At 42.3% G+C, this 15,662-nt stretch overlaps 1 protein-coding gene across 12 annotated transcripts in view; it reads left to right on the top strand.

The window, feature by feature from the left end:
- PAX3 (paired box 3) overlaps positions 1 to 15,662 on the top strand; it is a 78,521-nt gene that overhangs the window by 15,544 nt on the left and 47,315 nt on the right. Inside the window, exon 5 of one of the 12 annotated variants that reach the window (XM_080603736.1) lies at positions 5,498 to 8,008. The exons of 10 other annotated variants lie outside the window; for them this stretch is intronic. In XM_080603736.1, the coding sequence (XP_080459862.1) occupies positions 5,498 to 5,679 (182 nt within the window). In that variant the 3' untranslated portion in view covers positions 5,680 to 8,008. One more of the 12 variants, XM_080603740.1, reaches the window with a different exon arrangement.

Genomic DNA, 15,662 nt, shown 5'->3' with positions numbered 1-15,662 from the left:
ACTATTTTTTCTATTTCTTATAAAAATTCTTCCTGACAGAGAGCAATAGCCTAGTGACTAAGACAGGGAGCTAAGAGCCAAAAACTGAGGAGCTGGTTCCAGTTGATAAACTGGCTTGAACTTGTCAACAGGTCTTAAAAAAGAAAAGTTTTCAGATGTGCAATTGCAGTACAACTTTCACGCTAAGGCGAGACCTGCCTTTGGGAACTACTAATACAAAACCAGTTGTTATTAGTTTTTAGAGTTTCAAGCAAAGTGGCATTGTTGCAGTCATTTTTTTTTTTTTAACAGTAAAGTTGTGGGGTTTGTTTCTAACACCAAAGAATTCTTCTATTTAATAGTGTCAAATGTGAGATTTCACATAAACATCCAAAGAGATTTTGAAGTCAATAGCAAGACTTGCATTGTCTTTAGGGTAAGATCCAAATTTAATTAAACTATTTGAGTTTTCTTTATTATTTTTTCCCCCTCTCCCTTCCTTGAGGGTGTGTGTGTTATTTTTTTGAGGAAACTGGGGAATTCTGGCATTCCTGGGCATGAGTGGGGAATACTGATTAGAGCCAGGCAGAGCAGGCAGGTGCTGAGCATGTTCCTCGCTTAACCCCCAGCCCTGACCCGGCGCGCAGACCCTGTGAGCAGCAGCGAGCTGCCAGATGCTGGAGATGTTTTCGGTGAGACTGATTGCTTGCCAGGTCTCGTCCAAAGCCAGCGAGCTCCTACAGTGGTTGTATTTCATGTTTAAAGCTGGGCTGGGTAAGTGACTGGAGACTATACTGGGGAAAAATGCAGTATTTCTGAGGATGGGAACTGGCTGTTCTGCTGCGAACTGCTGGGCGTCTGCGGTATCCGTTTGCAAAAAGTAGTACAAAAAGCTAACTAGCAGAGTAGATTGCCTGAGGGGGGAAAAGGCTGTCTATTTTTTAATGAACAAAAAGATTTTATGGTTTAGGAACAGTACAGCCTAAAGAGAGGTGTGTTTAAAAGTTAGACTCGCAAGCTTTTGTCTGGAGAATAATGCGCTTGGTGTAAAGAGCAGCACAATGGCAGTCTTTTCTTCCAGTTATGTATGGGCGAGCATCAGTCAGCCAAGGAAGAACTTCAAAGGCCAAAGGAAAAACTCTCTAGACTCTTTCTTTCCTGACAGGTTTTTCTTGAGGTAGGACGGGGAGAGCTGTTTATGCCAGGAGCCAGCTCTCCCTGCAGAGGAGGCAGTGGATCATGTGGGAACTGATGCGCCCAGGCTGTACTACCTCTGTCCCCAGCAGAGTCAATGCACCTTTTTGGAAGCTGCTACACTGAACCATCTCAAGGCTTTCATTGCTTATTCATGAAGAGGCTCAGAAATTCCACCTCTGCCTTGCTGGGAAGACGCAGGGCTGGGCGGGTGGGGAAGCCGTTCACTAGACCCGCTCCCGGGGCGGGTGACCTATATCTCCGCCTCCATAAAATGCTCGTTTCATACGCTGTAAAGTGCCTTTCAGCTGGGAGAACTGCCCCAATGTATTTTAATGTAATTAGTCTGAGAATATGGCTGCTGTACATTAAAATAGCCACTGAACTTCGTGGCTGCATGTTGCAAAACCTCAGGGTTTCTAGTGGGGTTGCTTGTGTGATGGGAAGAAGAAACTCTAAACTTAAACATCCAGAGAAAGGTCTTAACCGTGACCTTACACCATCGTTTTGTTTGGAGAATTCTGAAGGGTTTTTTCACCTGATAATTTATTTCCATGATGTTAAGTGCAGCAGTCTAGGGTCACTTACCCAGGTTAAAAATAGGTCTTGGCAGCTATTTAGCATTACCTGCACGGCTGTGGTTTGGAGGCATGCAAAACAAATATACTGCCACTTCAGCGGCGGTGCCTGGCACGTCCGTGTTTGTTGAAGGCATGGGCATAGAAGAGAAACCAGAGGATGCCTACCAGGAGGCAGACACTGTGATTTCCCAGGACTGAAGCAGAGGAACTGTCCCAGCAAGCACTTAACAGCCAGCTGGACACCACGGGCTGACTGCTGCTGGTGCATGGGAGCCTGCCCACCTTCTGGGGAGTGGGGAGGGACAGTCACCTTCTGGTGAAAAAAGAAAAAAAAAAAAGAAATATTGCAGCATCTTAGCTCTAGTACTTGGTAAATACTGTCCAGCCCCTGAGTGTGGCATGTACCAGGATGGAGCTAGTCACTGAGCAAACCCACAGGGCGGGAGAGCCCCCGGCACCTTTCTCACAGAGCATGTAGTATTTTATTTTAGCATCAGAGGGGGCTGCGGTGTGCTGTCCTCATTAAGCATGTCTGCTAGCATGCATTGGTGTTTTGGTGGTGGTCTGTGTGCTTGCTCTGTGCTCCAGCCCTGACAGTCTTGCTGAGCCAGGTGCAGCCTCCCTCCCCTTCCACGGCAGTCCTCGTGCACTCAGCTCTGTGTTCAGCATGGGAGAGGAACCAGGAGTTATGAACGAGCTGGCAGTGCTGTATTTCACAAAAGTGTTTCGTATGAAGTTTGTGCTGATTGCTTCAAAAATGGAAAACAAAACTTCTAGATGATGTGGGAGATATCTTTTGCATGCTCTCACTTAGCTCAAGCCTGTCAAACATGCTTGGGCATCCTCGATATCACTCAGGATATTTGAAGGAAACTGGGTTTTGTCAGGTTTAGGTTGAAAGCGAGATGTTTGCAGCTGCAGCGAAGTTTGCTGTGTGTGTGCAATGTGCTTTTTGTGGACGGATTCTGTGGGCTGCTTTGAAGCTGTCAGTGGAAGGTAGCTGAGAAAAGCTGGCGTGTTGTTGATTTGCTTAAATTTGCTACTTTTCAATTAAAATTTTCAAGGAAAACCTCTGTAAGAGAAGATGGGTAACCACTGCATTGATGACTTTAGGTAAGATCAGCTTCATTGCTGTGAGACTCTAAGTCAGCGAAGCAAACGAGGGTATTTGTATTCAGCAGGGAGCACAGAACAAAGGTAGATGCAGTTGTGGAAAATAACCATCTGAATGGACGTGATTTTGTAATAAATGTTAAAAGCATGGTACTATTCATTTTTTAATTTTTGTTGTATTGAAAGGATAATATAATAGCATCTAAATCTCTGAAAATCACGTCTGTGAATAATCAATTACAGTTAATTTTATCTTCCATTTTGGAAAAAGGGTGAAAGAATAAATAGGGATTAGAGCTAAAAAATGGGGCAGCAGGCTTGGATTTGGTACAGCATTGTCAGTGGGATTTTAGTTTTTCAGAAGTAAAGGAAAGAGGAGTATTTTGGATTCTGGTTCTGTTCTGGGCTGGCAGCCTTTGTATTGGGGATTGGGTGATAGTGGTTTTTATTTGTTGGGTTTTGCATCAGCTGTACAGAGCTTAGAACTGTAGACTTCAAAAATGTTCCATGTAAGTAGGACCCAAGTTATGTTTCCAGCTCTTGCTATTTGAATATAACATTTCTGAACACGATTAAGTCTCTATTATGTATGTATCCAAAGTACTTATTTTTATAAAATGGCCTTTGACATCCCTGGTAGGAAAATACTAATTGAATAGGATAAAAACACCCACATTTTTCTTCCGAATGTGAATCACTGGCAGCTTGCCAGAAATTGAGGTAGGGAAAATTCAGGACCAGGAGAGATTCTTACGCTGCTGCTGCTCATCAGATGCTCATCGCTCACGGAGTAGGTGCCACAAGCACCTGTGGGATGCGCCTTTGCACCTATCGAAATGGAATAAAAGCCTAAAAATGTCAGACAAGTTCCTGTTGTCCGAGTATCCAGGATTTTATCTGGCTCTGTTTTGATGTCACTGGGGAGAGAGCTGTGCGAGGAGCTCAGCAGCAGGTTCGGTACGCTTAGCTTCAGCCACTGCCATCTCCTTTTTCCTGTATGTTTCTGTACATCACTGATTTTGATTTTAATGAGAGAACTGCTTTTAATTTACTCTCATACATTCTGATAGGTTACAAAGAGGAAACCAGGATAATTTGAGATAGTGACTGAACCTAACTGGTCTTGTGAAATAAGAAATAATGGACTGAGGCATTACACATATCTATTCCACACAGATGTTCAGATTAACTGGCAGGAACAAATGCCATAATATGGAGTATGTTTTAAGACCAGATTCAGGTGTTAATGTTGCTGGCATCAAATCAGAGCTGTTCCTTTACTGAAACCCCTTGATTTCCAGCGGCGTAGCTGAGATCCCAGTCTGGCCACGCAGACAGTTCTGTCCAGCTGAATAACTGAGGGCTCTTTCCGGCTCTACTGCCAGGTATAGGAGTCTGTCTTAAGCTTTAGTTATTTTTTTCTGCATTTTTTCCCTCTGTGAGTGTTAGTTGATGTTTATAGAAGATCTTTAAAAATATATACATAATTCAATAGAATAAAGGTATGGAATTTAGAATACATGTGTTTCAGGCTAACTCTGAGAGATTTCTGGTCACTTTTAATACATTTTTGTTGTAAGGTAGCAAAGCGCACTTTAGCCTGATGTATTTGTTGATCTGTTTGTCAGTCCCTTGAATGTCTTGGTAACAAGTCCTACAGACCTTGGAGCAATGCTCGGTACCTTCTGCTCCCTGGGTGTCACACACGTCACACACGTGTACAGATGTACAGACACACGGAGGCTGCAGTTAGGGCAGAGCTGAGTCTGACCAGGCACCGTGCTGGTGCAGCCAGAGGAAAAATCATGTCCTTGTTCTGACGGGCGCATTCGTAACCATTTAAGCAAAGCTGTAGCTGCTTTTATTAGTTAGCAAAAGGATGCAAATGGAGGATTTCATGTATATTTTAAGAAAAGTTCCTTTTGCTGCTCAGAGGACTTGCTGTCAACACCCATTAAAGTCTTCAAATTACAGAGGAAAAAGAACCAAATTTCAAACAAAACCCAACCCTATGCATATGCTCTGCATGATGGATAATTTAGTAAACTAGGCTATATCCTCTAAGACACTTTTCTGGCTCCACTCCATGCAAACACTGTTAATAGCCTTTGAAATATTTTGTGCTATTGTCTTCCTAAATACTATTTGGAGATTGTGCTGATTGGGAAATCTCAGCTCAGTTTTCTGTTCGGAAGATGCAGATTCATTGAGAATGAAACTGTCAGATCACGGTAATTATGGCAACATTTTGTTCATGAGAAAATGAAAGGAAGAGTTCAGTCTATGTAAAATCACTTATTTCAACTTTTTTTACGGAGCTAAATATTTTTATTCGTTAACTTTGTAATTTTTCAACTCTTACACCTAGCAAGCAAAGATTAAAGCACTGATTTCTTTTCCTCTTTTGCTGCTGCTTTTGAGACGAAGTGAAAGTATTCAGAAAGAATTTTCCCCTAGAGGTTTTCTGTTACTGAGGCATATTCAGATCCCCGTTCTGAATCAGAAGGAAAACAATTGTAGAGATACCCAACTTCTCTGGAGACCTGAATTTCTCACTCCAAAAAACATCCTTTAGAGGACTGATTGTGAAAAAAATGTCAGAAACTGTATTTTCACTCTTCTTCTTTCAGACTGGCTTGCTGACCAGTCAGTCCAGCGGAGAAGTTGGCCGCTTCTCCTAGATGAAGTGAAGAAACAATTCCCGTTGTTGCTGTCTGTGTGCCTTGTGCACGCAGCGACCGAAAGCACCGCGGCTGCTCGCAGGGCTGCGGCGCCGGCTGGCGTCCCCCGCTGGGTCAGGCCCTGGACGTAAAGCTTGCTACAGCAAACAATAAAAGTGCTCATTTTTTCCTGCAGCAGTGTATTTTCCCCACCTGCGAAGTGTTAGTAGTGGATAAATGTACTCAGTCGCTTTGCATTGGATCACTTGCCTTTTCAAGCTACATCTTCAAGGCGTTCCCAGTCTGCTCCGCAGCCTCTCCTTTAACTTCAAGTCCTAGGAGCTGTTCGGAGCTAGCAGACAGCACGGCACAAAGCAGCTGATTGCAACTGAGCAACGGTTTGAGGTGAAGATATGCCTATTAATTCTTCTGGAGCTGCTTGACATATAAACAGAGTTTGATCGGGGGCTGCTTCTTTCTCTCTCCGTTAGGCATCCCTTCGTTTTTCCCTGCTTTTGTCTGCTTGACACGCAGCTTCTTTGCAGGAACGGTTGGCACAGTCCTTCCGCCGACTGAACAGCTCCCACCCAACCTATAACCCGATTTTTAATTGCAAATTTTCTCTGCGCTGTTTCAAACAGAGGAAGAAGTGGCTGCAGACAGGAGAGGTGCGGGTGGGAAGCTGCGGGGCTGGGTGTTGGGGAGGAGGAGGCTTTGGGGGCAGAGCGGTGTGACAGTGTGGATCCTGCTCCATGAAGGGCTCTGCCGTGCGGTTATGCTCGGTGTCACCGAAGTTTAAACACATGTCGAGAAAATGGCTCTGTTTATTAACTCCAGTGATGGGTGCTGTCAATCTCCGGCGGGGGGCGGGCGGGAAGGAAAGGAAGGTGTAACTTTAAGCACACACTGATTTGTTCTTATTACATAACAAAAGTCTATTTCTTTATCATGTTATCATTCAGTTAATAAAAATTAGCTACAATAACAGCACCAACTTAGAAACCCCTCAAAGTCCAGGGGATTTTCTTTCACAATGAACATGAATACTGTTCAGAAATACAAACAGTCAAAGGATAACTTTAGGTCTGAAAGAGAAACCTGGCAAGGGTAATTGAATAAGCCTGGATCTCCTGAATATGTCATGGTGAGTGCAGTCAACATGTCATAATTAGGTTTATTGAGGGCCATTCCAACAATCTGCTTCTATTCTTCCTGCCTTATTGTCCACAGCTAGGCAAATAGCCAGGGGACAAAAGGAATCAAGTGCTGACAAAACATGAAAGAGGAAAAAGATTTAGCTGCTTTTATCAAAGAAACTGAGAAGGACTTTGTGTAAATAAAGTAAGTAAGTGGCCATCCTGCATTTAGGCAATGCCGTTTTCATTAGAATTAATTCTTGACGTATTGGAAGGGTTCCAAGGGAAGGATTTCTACTTCTGACAAGTTTAATTTGTAAATTAAAAACAGTTGGTTAAACATGAGCCGCCATCAACAAAACTTAACTGAAGCCATACATGGTCAAGTCCTAAGCAGGTGAAAAAGAGAATTACTTTGAAAACAAAGTATTCCCCAAAATTATGCAAATTCTTATTACTTCATAACAAATGTTTTCTATTGAGACCTTCAGCAGGGTTGTTGTTTGGAAACTTTGTTAGCATCCTATTTATTTTCCTCTTTAAAATCCTGCCAGCTTGCACAGCAATCGCTGCTTGTTCTTTACGGTGGTTCAGAAAAAGTGATGTTGAGGCTTTGACATCATCTGGGGACTAAACGAATGTTTAAAAAAAACAAAGTGGGGCTCAAGTCAAATGCCTGTGCTTTGAGGGGTTCTGGGATAGTAAGTGTAGAACAGAGTTGCAGGCGGGTCCCTCCTGCTTCTCCACTAGCTTTTGACACAATGGTGATGTTTCATTTGATCACCCATCTGCCAGTGATGAATTTTTGGCAATTTGGAACCGATGTTTTTGTTAAGACCAAGTAAATGCTGTTGCCCTGGGCTGGGAGATGCTCGTGGAGCAGCAGAATTGGGCCCTCTAGGCTGCATGCGTAGGGTAGATTACAAAATATTGTGCGCTTTGGGGTCACAGCAATGCTCTCTTAAAGAATTAATATATGGTGACATTTTCATTCTCTTGTATTGCTCCTCATTTTCCTTGAAGATGGTTGTGTTGTATGTGTGACATCTAGAAGTCTCTTTTCTGCAACTGTTTGTGGTGTTTGTTTTTTTGATAAGTTTGTCACTGAACATCTATAGACCAAAAACTCTTGAATCCTTTCCCTAATTTGGATTTAAGGTAATGGTGTACCATTAAACTTTTTTTTGGGAAAAAAAAAAAAGAGGATTTTTTTTTAAACTCACATTAAATTCTGACACTTCTTGACAACTTTGGAACAGCTAGAAATTAAATAGTAAGGCTGAATTTTATAGAATAAAAATTCAAAATGGAACATTTTGGAAAACACACCTAAGGTCTTGTGACACTTCCAGGGATCCAGCTCTGACCGGAGTGAGAGGCCGTGGGAGGAGAGCTACCCTCCTGCTGCTGAGGATGGGGAAGGTTGGCAGCTCTTACTTAGATGCTTTCCCATGGACTCCAGTCCTGGTAGGAATTCAGCATGGGCTTTGAATTTTTATTTCCTAAAATCCAGTTTGTTTTCCATCCTTCTTTAAAGATTTTTAAAAAGTGGAGTGATGATTTATCTGTTCAGCTAAACTCCAGGTTCATTGAACTGCTGTCTCAGAAACTTGCTATATTCCAAAAGAAGACCTGCTGATTTTGATAAAATCTTTCAACAGAAGGTAAGGGCTGGACGGGGATAAATGGGGATGTTTCCAGCTGCATAAACCCAATGAACAGAGCTCTTGGATGTGATATGCTCATGAAGTTGGCCAAACAGCAATACTGTATGCTTTGGAAACTCTGCACTGAGTGTGGTATAAGGAAAGTGTTGATACAGTTCAACCTCTGGGCTTCGGTTAGTCACTGATATGGCTAGGAGATCACTGTTAGTGTAGCAAAGACCAGGTTTTATCAGGTTCGGGACTCTATTTCTGCGGGTGGCCCCCAGACGGCAGGGAACGCTCTTCTTCCAGGTTTTTGTTGGGTGCTTTCACTCCAGTTCCGGAATATAAGATTAGATGGTGGCTATTAAGGACTAAAGTCTCTATTTTGATTCATTTGCTCCTCATATGTATTTTTTTCTTCTCCTTGTTTTGTGTAGTGGTAATTGCACAAAACCACTGGCAGTATTGAATTTGTTTGTATAGCATTAACTACTGAAGCTGCAGATAGAAGAAGCTGGATAATTGGGACTTTGAAGCCTGATGACTATGCTGTTTAGATGACAACCAAAACCAGAAATAATATTGAAAGGATGACAAAAATTAGAGTATAGTTGAATCCAGTTATCACAAAATGATATTGCCACAAAAACTTCCAGGAGAATATTGACAGGAGCATGTGCCCCGGGCAGTAGTGGGTGGAGAGCTAATTAATTAAAGGGGTGTAGGGATGGCCACATTTATGTCCTTGTCGGGTGTGAAGTGGCTCATATCCATGAATGGTGTTGGTTTGCTTTATATCATAAAGAATTTACATAACATAAAAAAATCCATTTTCTTATGTTTTAAATTTAATGGTGGTTCCTGATAATTCAATAATGACAATAAAGAGTTCTTATGGTTCATGAAATATAGTGACTTAGCTATTTGTATGGTAACGATTATGTAAGATGGCTTTACTAATATTTTTCTATTTTGCTTGCCAGTTAGGTTATTCTAGAACAGCTGTTACTGTAACACTGAATGTTTTATGTACTGATAGGAGCTGAAGTGACAGATCAGACAAAATGAGGAGTTAATAGTATTTTTTTTCATGCATCAGGGTAAAACAGTGTTACCTAAATGTAGAGGATGAAAATCCTCTAAACTGTTTTGTTTATTTTATTAGGTTGGTTCTTAGCATATTCTAAGGGTGAAGTCTAGCTATCTTTGGTGACATGTGCAGTAACTCCTGGTCTAGCTTTGCATCTCATTTGCATAATACATTACAGTCAGGGATTAAAACTTAGATATTTCACTGCATTTTTAGACTATATGTGAATTAATAAGAGTAATTTGTGTCAAAGTAGTTCTCTACAAACTGAACACCATTGTACCCTTGGTTGAGAGAGGATAGTCCCTGTGTATGGTGGTTATTTAAAGAATGTAATAGTTGTGGCATTGGTGCGTGGGTAGATGTTTGGCTCACGTTAGTTTTGACTCAATGTGTGCCAAAAAGTAGGATCTCAGCTCCTGCGGTGACTGAGTGGAGTCCATCTCATAGCTCTGAATGGCCATGGGGTCCCTGCTGGAGCTGGAGCTGGGCTGTGTCAGGTTTGGGACCCCGGTGTCTGTGTCTGAGCCCTAGCCTGGGGTGTTCGCCTGCACCCTCTGCTCTGTGCCCTGAAGCACTGCTTTGCTTTTTCAAGCCCTGAAGTTTCACGTCAATCCACAGCTTGATGTGCTGTCCCTGCAGCCTTGCTCTTCAACACATTGCGTGTGCGCACCTGGGAGATGTTCTCCCTATTTATACGCCACCTCCTCTCATGTATTTCTGAGTGTTGTGTGGTGCAGCTTCGCTTCCGATGCAATGCCAGGGCTGGCATTGCAGAGGAGTCAGATGTTTTGTGGTTTCTAGACAAAGAATTCAAACAGGGCAGTATGTCTTTCATTAGCCGTAATAGCGTAATTTAGCCTAACAAACACAAATGTCTGGGAACATACAAAGGACAGTGAAATTAATAATTTGAAATACAATCAGAATAAATTTGCAAATATTTGAAAAGTTTTAGAAAACATAATGCTTCTGAAACAGAAGAGCATGGGGAGTTAGAATGGCATAAACTTGGTGTTATTTTGTACCTGCTGAAATAAATGTCAGAGTTAATGTCGACTTCTAGGATCACCACAACTAGTGATAAAGTAGGATCCCAACTGGGCTAGTTCAAAGAATCACAAGTGAAATTTTCAGTAATGCCATTAATTTAGGGCTGTAGCAATTTTTCAGCATTTTCCTGGGAGGTTGCTCCACACACGGGCTGTTCTGATTAAAGAAGCCATTTGCCTTTGCTCGTGCTGGCACGGAAGCTGCCCACGCAGCGTGTTCTGCCACTCCTGCCTCTTCTGCAGCTGACACCTTCCTGCACTTCTGGCGCCTGCTTTCCATGGCTGCGCTTCTTCCTCTGCTTCACCAATGAAAGGTGCTTTTCCATTATGTGAGCTTCCAGCTGGATGTTGAAGGTCAAACTCCTTCACGTTCGGTGGGTAGTGGAGAGCCAGAGCCGGCAGCAGGGGCGGCTGGCCGCGCAAAGCAGGAGAGGGCAGCAGCAGAGGGGTGAGAAATCCCGGGGAGTGTCAGTAAGGCGAAGCCTCGTGACAGGTTGCACGCAGGGTTAGGCTTAAGTGTATGCAATATTAATGAGGAAATCCTTTTTTTGAAGGGCTGGGGCTAAAAACGTGGACCGTTTCTCTGGGTGCCTGTACCCCTGCAACCTTCTTAGTTATGGGAGATGGCGGCACAATTCCTGGCGTGAATGCACTTATAAGGCACTTTTACACTGTTACGAGTATGGCTAATCCTCTTTCATGGGGGGATAACTCTACTGCAATAAAACGACCTTGTATTTGTTAAGTAAGTTATTATTTCTGTGCAAAGAGAAGCCTGGGTCTATAAATAATAAGTCAGAATTTATACAGAGGACACCTGTGAACTTCTTGTTGCTGTATGCTTGCATTGTGACTGTAATTGCATTACAATGTACGTTAATGCTGCTCATTTTAATTTTATATTCTTGGTATTTTAAAGAGAAAATAGAAGACTCCATAGGTAGGATTAAGAAGCCGAGTACGTTTCCTTAGTGCAGCTTCACGGGTTTCAAATAAGCAAAACCAGCCAGTCAAGCAAACAAAATCCCCAAGTGCTGAAGTTTTAAAACAAAATATCAGAGACCTTTAGGCAATTAATAAAGCTGAACACTCGCATTTTAACCCAGTACCGAATGCATTAGCAAAATGTAAATAAATAGGTAATTTAAATATAAAGTTTTATTCCCCAGGCACTAAAATGCAAACTGCAGAAAAAGACGGGCAGAGTTAACTTGCCGATTCCTTTTTCCTATTGCAAAGGCAGATAAATTCTTTTTTTTTTTTCTTTCTTTCTCTCTCTCTCTCTCTTTTTTTTTTTTTTTTCCTCGTTACCTCTGGAAACAACTGCATTGAAACAATGTGTCTTTGGGCTGGGACTAAGAGTGAAAGTTTAAGTGAAAAAAAAAAATGTTTTTCTTCTGTGAAAGGGTAGGGAGCCGCGGCTCTGCTGATGGCCTTACTAACACAATAGGGCGCTGGGTGGTTTTTAACACGTTCAGCCATATTAACTTATTTTCTGTCGTCGGGATGTTGTTTTTATTTGTTTACTCTTGTTTGTTTGAACTAATCGCCACTTAAGCAAAAGTCTCCCTGCCTGCCCTGCCTCCTTCGCGGAGCATTTAGCCGCGGTGACCAGTCAGGCATAAAAACGTGCTTATCTGCAAATGAATGGCAGCTCTTTGCTTCATTAAAGCCTCTTTCTCTTTTGGCACTCGCATTGTGACCCTTTGATATTAATTCAAAGGGCAATTAAAGAATGCGGCCCATCTTTGAAGTAAAGCATTCAGGGCAAGGAATGGGATGAACCTGGGACTCTGATGGACTGTGCGCATTCAACGGGCCTTTTCAAGGCAGTTTGAAGTGACTCAAAGAAAATGGGCAGGAGAAGGTCAAAGAGAAAAAAGGGGCTAAAGAAACAGTCTGTATTTGTTCGAAGTATTAGCCAAGCAAACTGCAAATAGCAACAAAATGAAACAGTTAATAGAGCAGCCAGACAGAGGCATGTCAATCACTTAACTTGAACAGCATTGGGCTAACCAAGGCTTCAGTCCACTGTGTTATCTAATTATCTTGGGAAAGCCAGTAGCTGGAAGTAATGGTATTGTATTTCTTTCTGCTTACTGCTCAGAAAAGGTGATAAATACTCACTGCTTCATAATTATTCAGCGTATATACATAAAGAGTGGTGGGTTGGTGGATTGTAGGCAAGCTGCTCGTCGAAAACCAACAAAAAACCCTTCGCGATTAACCTGGGGTGCAGAATGTGTGCATTAGCATGTTTAAAAATCGTGTAAGGGTTTGCATATGTAGCAAACGAAGGCATGCATGGTTTCCTCTGGAACAAACCTTAAAGACAAGCACATTTACAAACCTAGGAGAGTAGTTTTCTCTTTCCCCCAAATATAGTTTTAAACCACATATAATGTTAAGGGTCAGACTTTAAACCACAATAAACAATGAGATTAAGAGCTGAGACTGCAACTCGCCTTACTTAACATATGCTCTTGTACCTAAGTGCCGTAGCACACATGGTATGAGATTCCTGCCTTATTTTGCCCTAACAGGGTAAATTAAGGACAAAGTTTCAGATTTTCCTTACAATTTTCTTTGTATTGTTGGTTAAATTATCCCCATGGGGCTTAATTTTCCACTGGCCTGAATTTACGCATACAAAACAAATACACAATTTTATTTGCACAAATGGTTGTGCCCATAAACAGGCATATTTTAAGGTCCTGGCATAAGAAAAGATTCCTGAGTTTATCTTCATAGTTGCATTAAATTGTCGTCATTATCGAAACAAGGAAATAATACTGAATTTGCAATGTGAGAGAAGCGTTCTAGTCTTGATCCAGCTGATGCAGAGAACTGTGTAATAACAGACACATGGGAAGAAGTGTGTGGTGAGAACCATCTTGAAATACATACAGTTTTACAACATTACTTAAGTACTTGTATCTTTTTTTAATGCATAATGGATTTTAGTTGGAAAGAACGGCCCATTGATTTGTATGAGCAAAATCTGCGGAAAGACTTTGTGTCAGGGCGTGAGCTTCCTGCTGTGATCACCTTTGCATAAAAGTAACTTCAGCCACCAGCATAGTCCTCTTCTGTGAAACCCCACTCCTGCTAATAAGCTCTCGGCTGTGTTACAAGGTTGGGTGGTACTCACGGATTCATTGGTATAACAGGGTAAGGAATTTGTTGCAAAAAAACCTCTGCACGCATGAAATGGACAATATACAATATGACTTAATGCGTGTTAAAAAATACTCCATCAACAGCTGGTAGTGGTTTACTGTGGGGGAGAAGGAAGAAATCGTTTTTTGTCGCTGTTGTTGAGAAAACAAAAGCATTGGCACAGTCAATTAAAAATCACTTTTGTTGAGATCTTGCATGCTAAATTTTAACCAGAGGGACTTTTTCCTGGCTACATTGCACCCTCCTTTGAACTTCGGTCTAACAAATAATCTAGAAGAGTGTTCAGTGCGGTTGTGCTTGTATGAAGGGTTCTGCCATCGTACAAGAAGAAATGTCAACTCTTCTTTTATGGTGTCCACTGTATTTTTATTAAAGGAGGAGAAAAGAGGAATTCCTGTGTATGTCAGCCATAGCACAGTTTCAAAGCTACATATTAATAGAAAAAATGGCATTTTATGAACACTTCACTGTCTAAGAATTCCAGCTGGAATAACTGTACAGAACCATTGACCTCTTTCATATTTTGTATGGCTCCCTCCTGGTGTCTATAGGGTTTTATCTACAGTCTGTTGAAGTCAAACCTGTTAATTGATTTTGTTTAGTTTTGAAACAGTTTGGACCCAGACCCCTTAGAGGAGAATGTTGCTAGTATTAAAGCCTGATGAGGATAAAGCTTTATGAGGACTGATGTTTATATCAGGAGTGATTAAATATCGCTAAATCAGTTGAGAATAGAGAGGATTTCTAGAAAGGGCAAAAATCCTCAGCTGATGCAAGCTGCCTTGTCTCCTAAATCCAGCAGGGCTTGGACCAAATGTGTGGCCATGGCAGTCCTGTTCCCTGTAGATTGCCACCTGTTCCAACTTCACAGTCTCTCATTTTTGATTTTAAGCTCTTTCCAAATACTATCTAAATTACTTTCTGCTGCAAGGGGAAAGTGCTCGGTTCCAACTCCCTAGTAGGAGCTGTGTTTGCAAGGAGGGTTAGTGCACGTCCCAGAGGGGCTGTTCATTATGTTGTTTGGTAGCATACCAGCTTAAGAGGCTCTGCTGATTTCAAATTTGGAACGAAGGACTGAAAAAAGGAGCAATAGTTTTCACATTGTGAAAGGAGTGAAGAAAAGAAGGCTGGATGGAGTCAGCTGAGCTGGGCTGTAAGGGAATTATCTCATTATCCAAAGTGTAAAAGCTATTTTTGGGAGGTGCCATCACACCCCTGTGTACAGCTTTGCCAAGTCCATGCGCAGCACAAAGCCTGCTGAGCTCCGGGCCAGCCGTGTGCTGGTGTGGCTGGGGTCGGTCACCACGCTGAGATGGCCTGCTCTCAACTGAGTGGGAAGGTTACTTCATTTCGCAGAGCTGTGGGTTTGACCAAAGCCCAGGTAATTTCATGAGGAATCTGAAGGGAGAGCTTTCTAAGGCAGTTTTTGTCCATTTTTCTATCTTTTCCGTGTCATGAGATGAACAAGAGCTGAAGTATTGGAGGAAAAGGGGAGGGAAGGGGCCATCTGTGCTTATCTTCTTCGTGTAGCTCCACCAGGGATCTCTCAGTGGTTTTGCTCTTTCCTGACTTGTGCAGTGGCAGGAGCATGAGGAACATCTCTCCTTTTCTTTTTCTTTCCCTTGCTGTGGCAGTTCCTGCGAAGGAACCCTGTGGCAAGCAGAAACCATTACTGTAAAATCCTGTGGTGTGCGTTCTCTTGTTTGAACATATAAAAACGAACTTGTTGTTTAACTATCCTCTAACTAATTAACACTTCAGTCTTACTCTGAATTTCTCACCTGGCTTTTCCACCACCTCTTGCCCCAAAATGGGGTTTCCTCCACCTGCTGCAGCAAGGAGTGGAACCCGAGCGTGTCCCCTCCAGACGAGCTCCTTCCTTTCCTTGTTGTGTCATGGCCTGGTGTATGCCTGCCCTGAGCTTTCTCCAGTGAAGAGTTACTAGTTGGTCACATGTGTAGATTTTTTTTAAAGCAAACCTTAATTTTTAACTGCATTTTCTTGGTGCTTTCGGGAAATATTGTTGCC

The sequence above is a fragment of the Anser brachyrhynchus genome (assembly GCF_964034855.1).
Source record: "Anser brachyrhynchus genome assembly, chromosome: 9".
NCBI classification, from domain to species: Eukaryota; Metazoa; Chordata; class Aves; order Anseriformes; family Anatidae; genus Anser; species Anser brachyrhynchus.
This window is presented reverse-complemented; position numbering and strand designations above follow the sequence as displayed.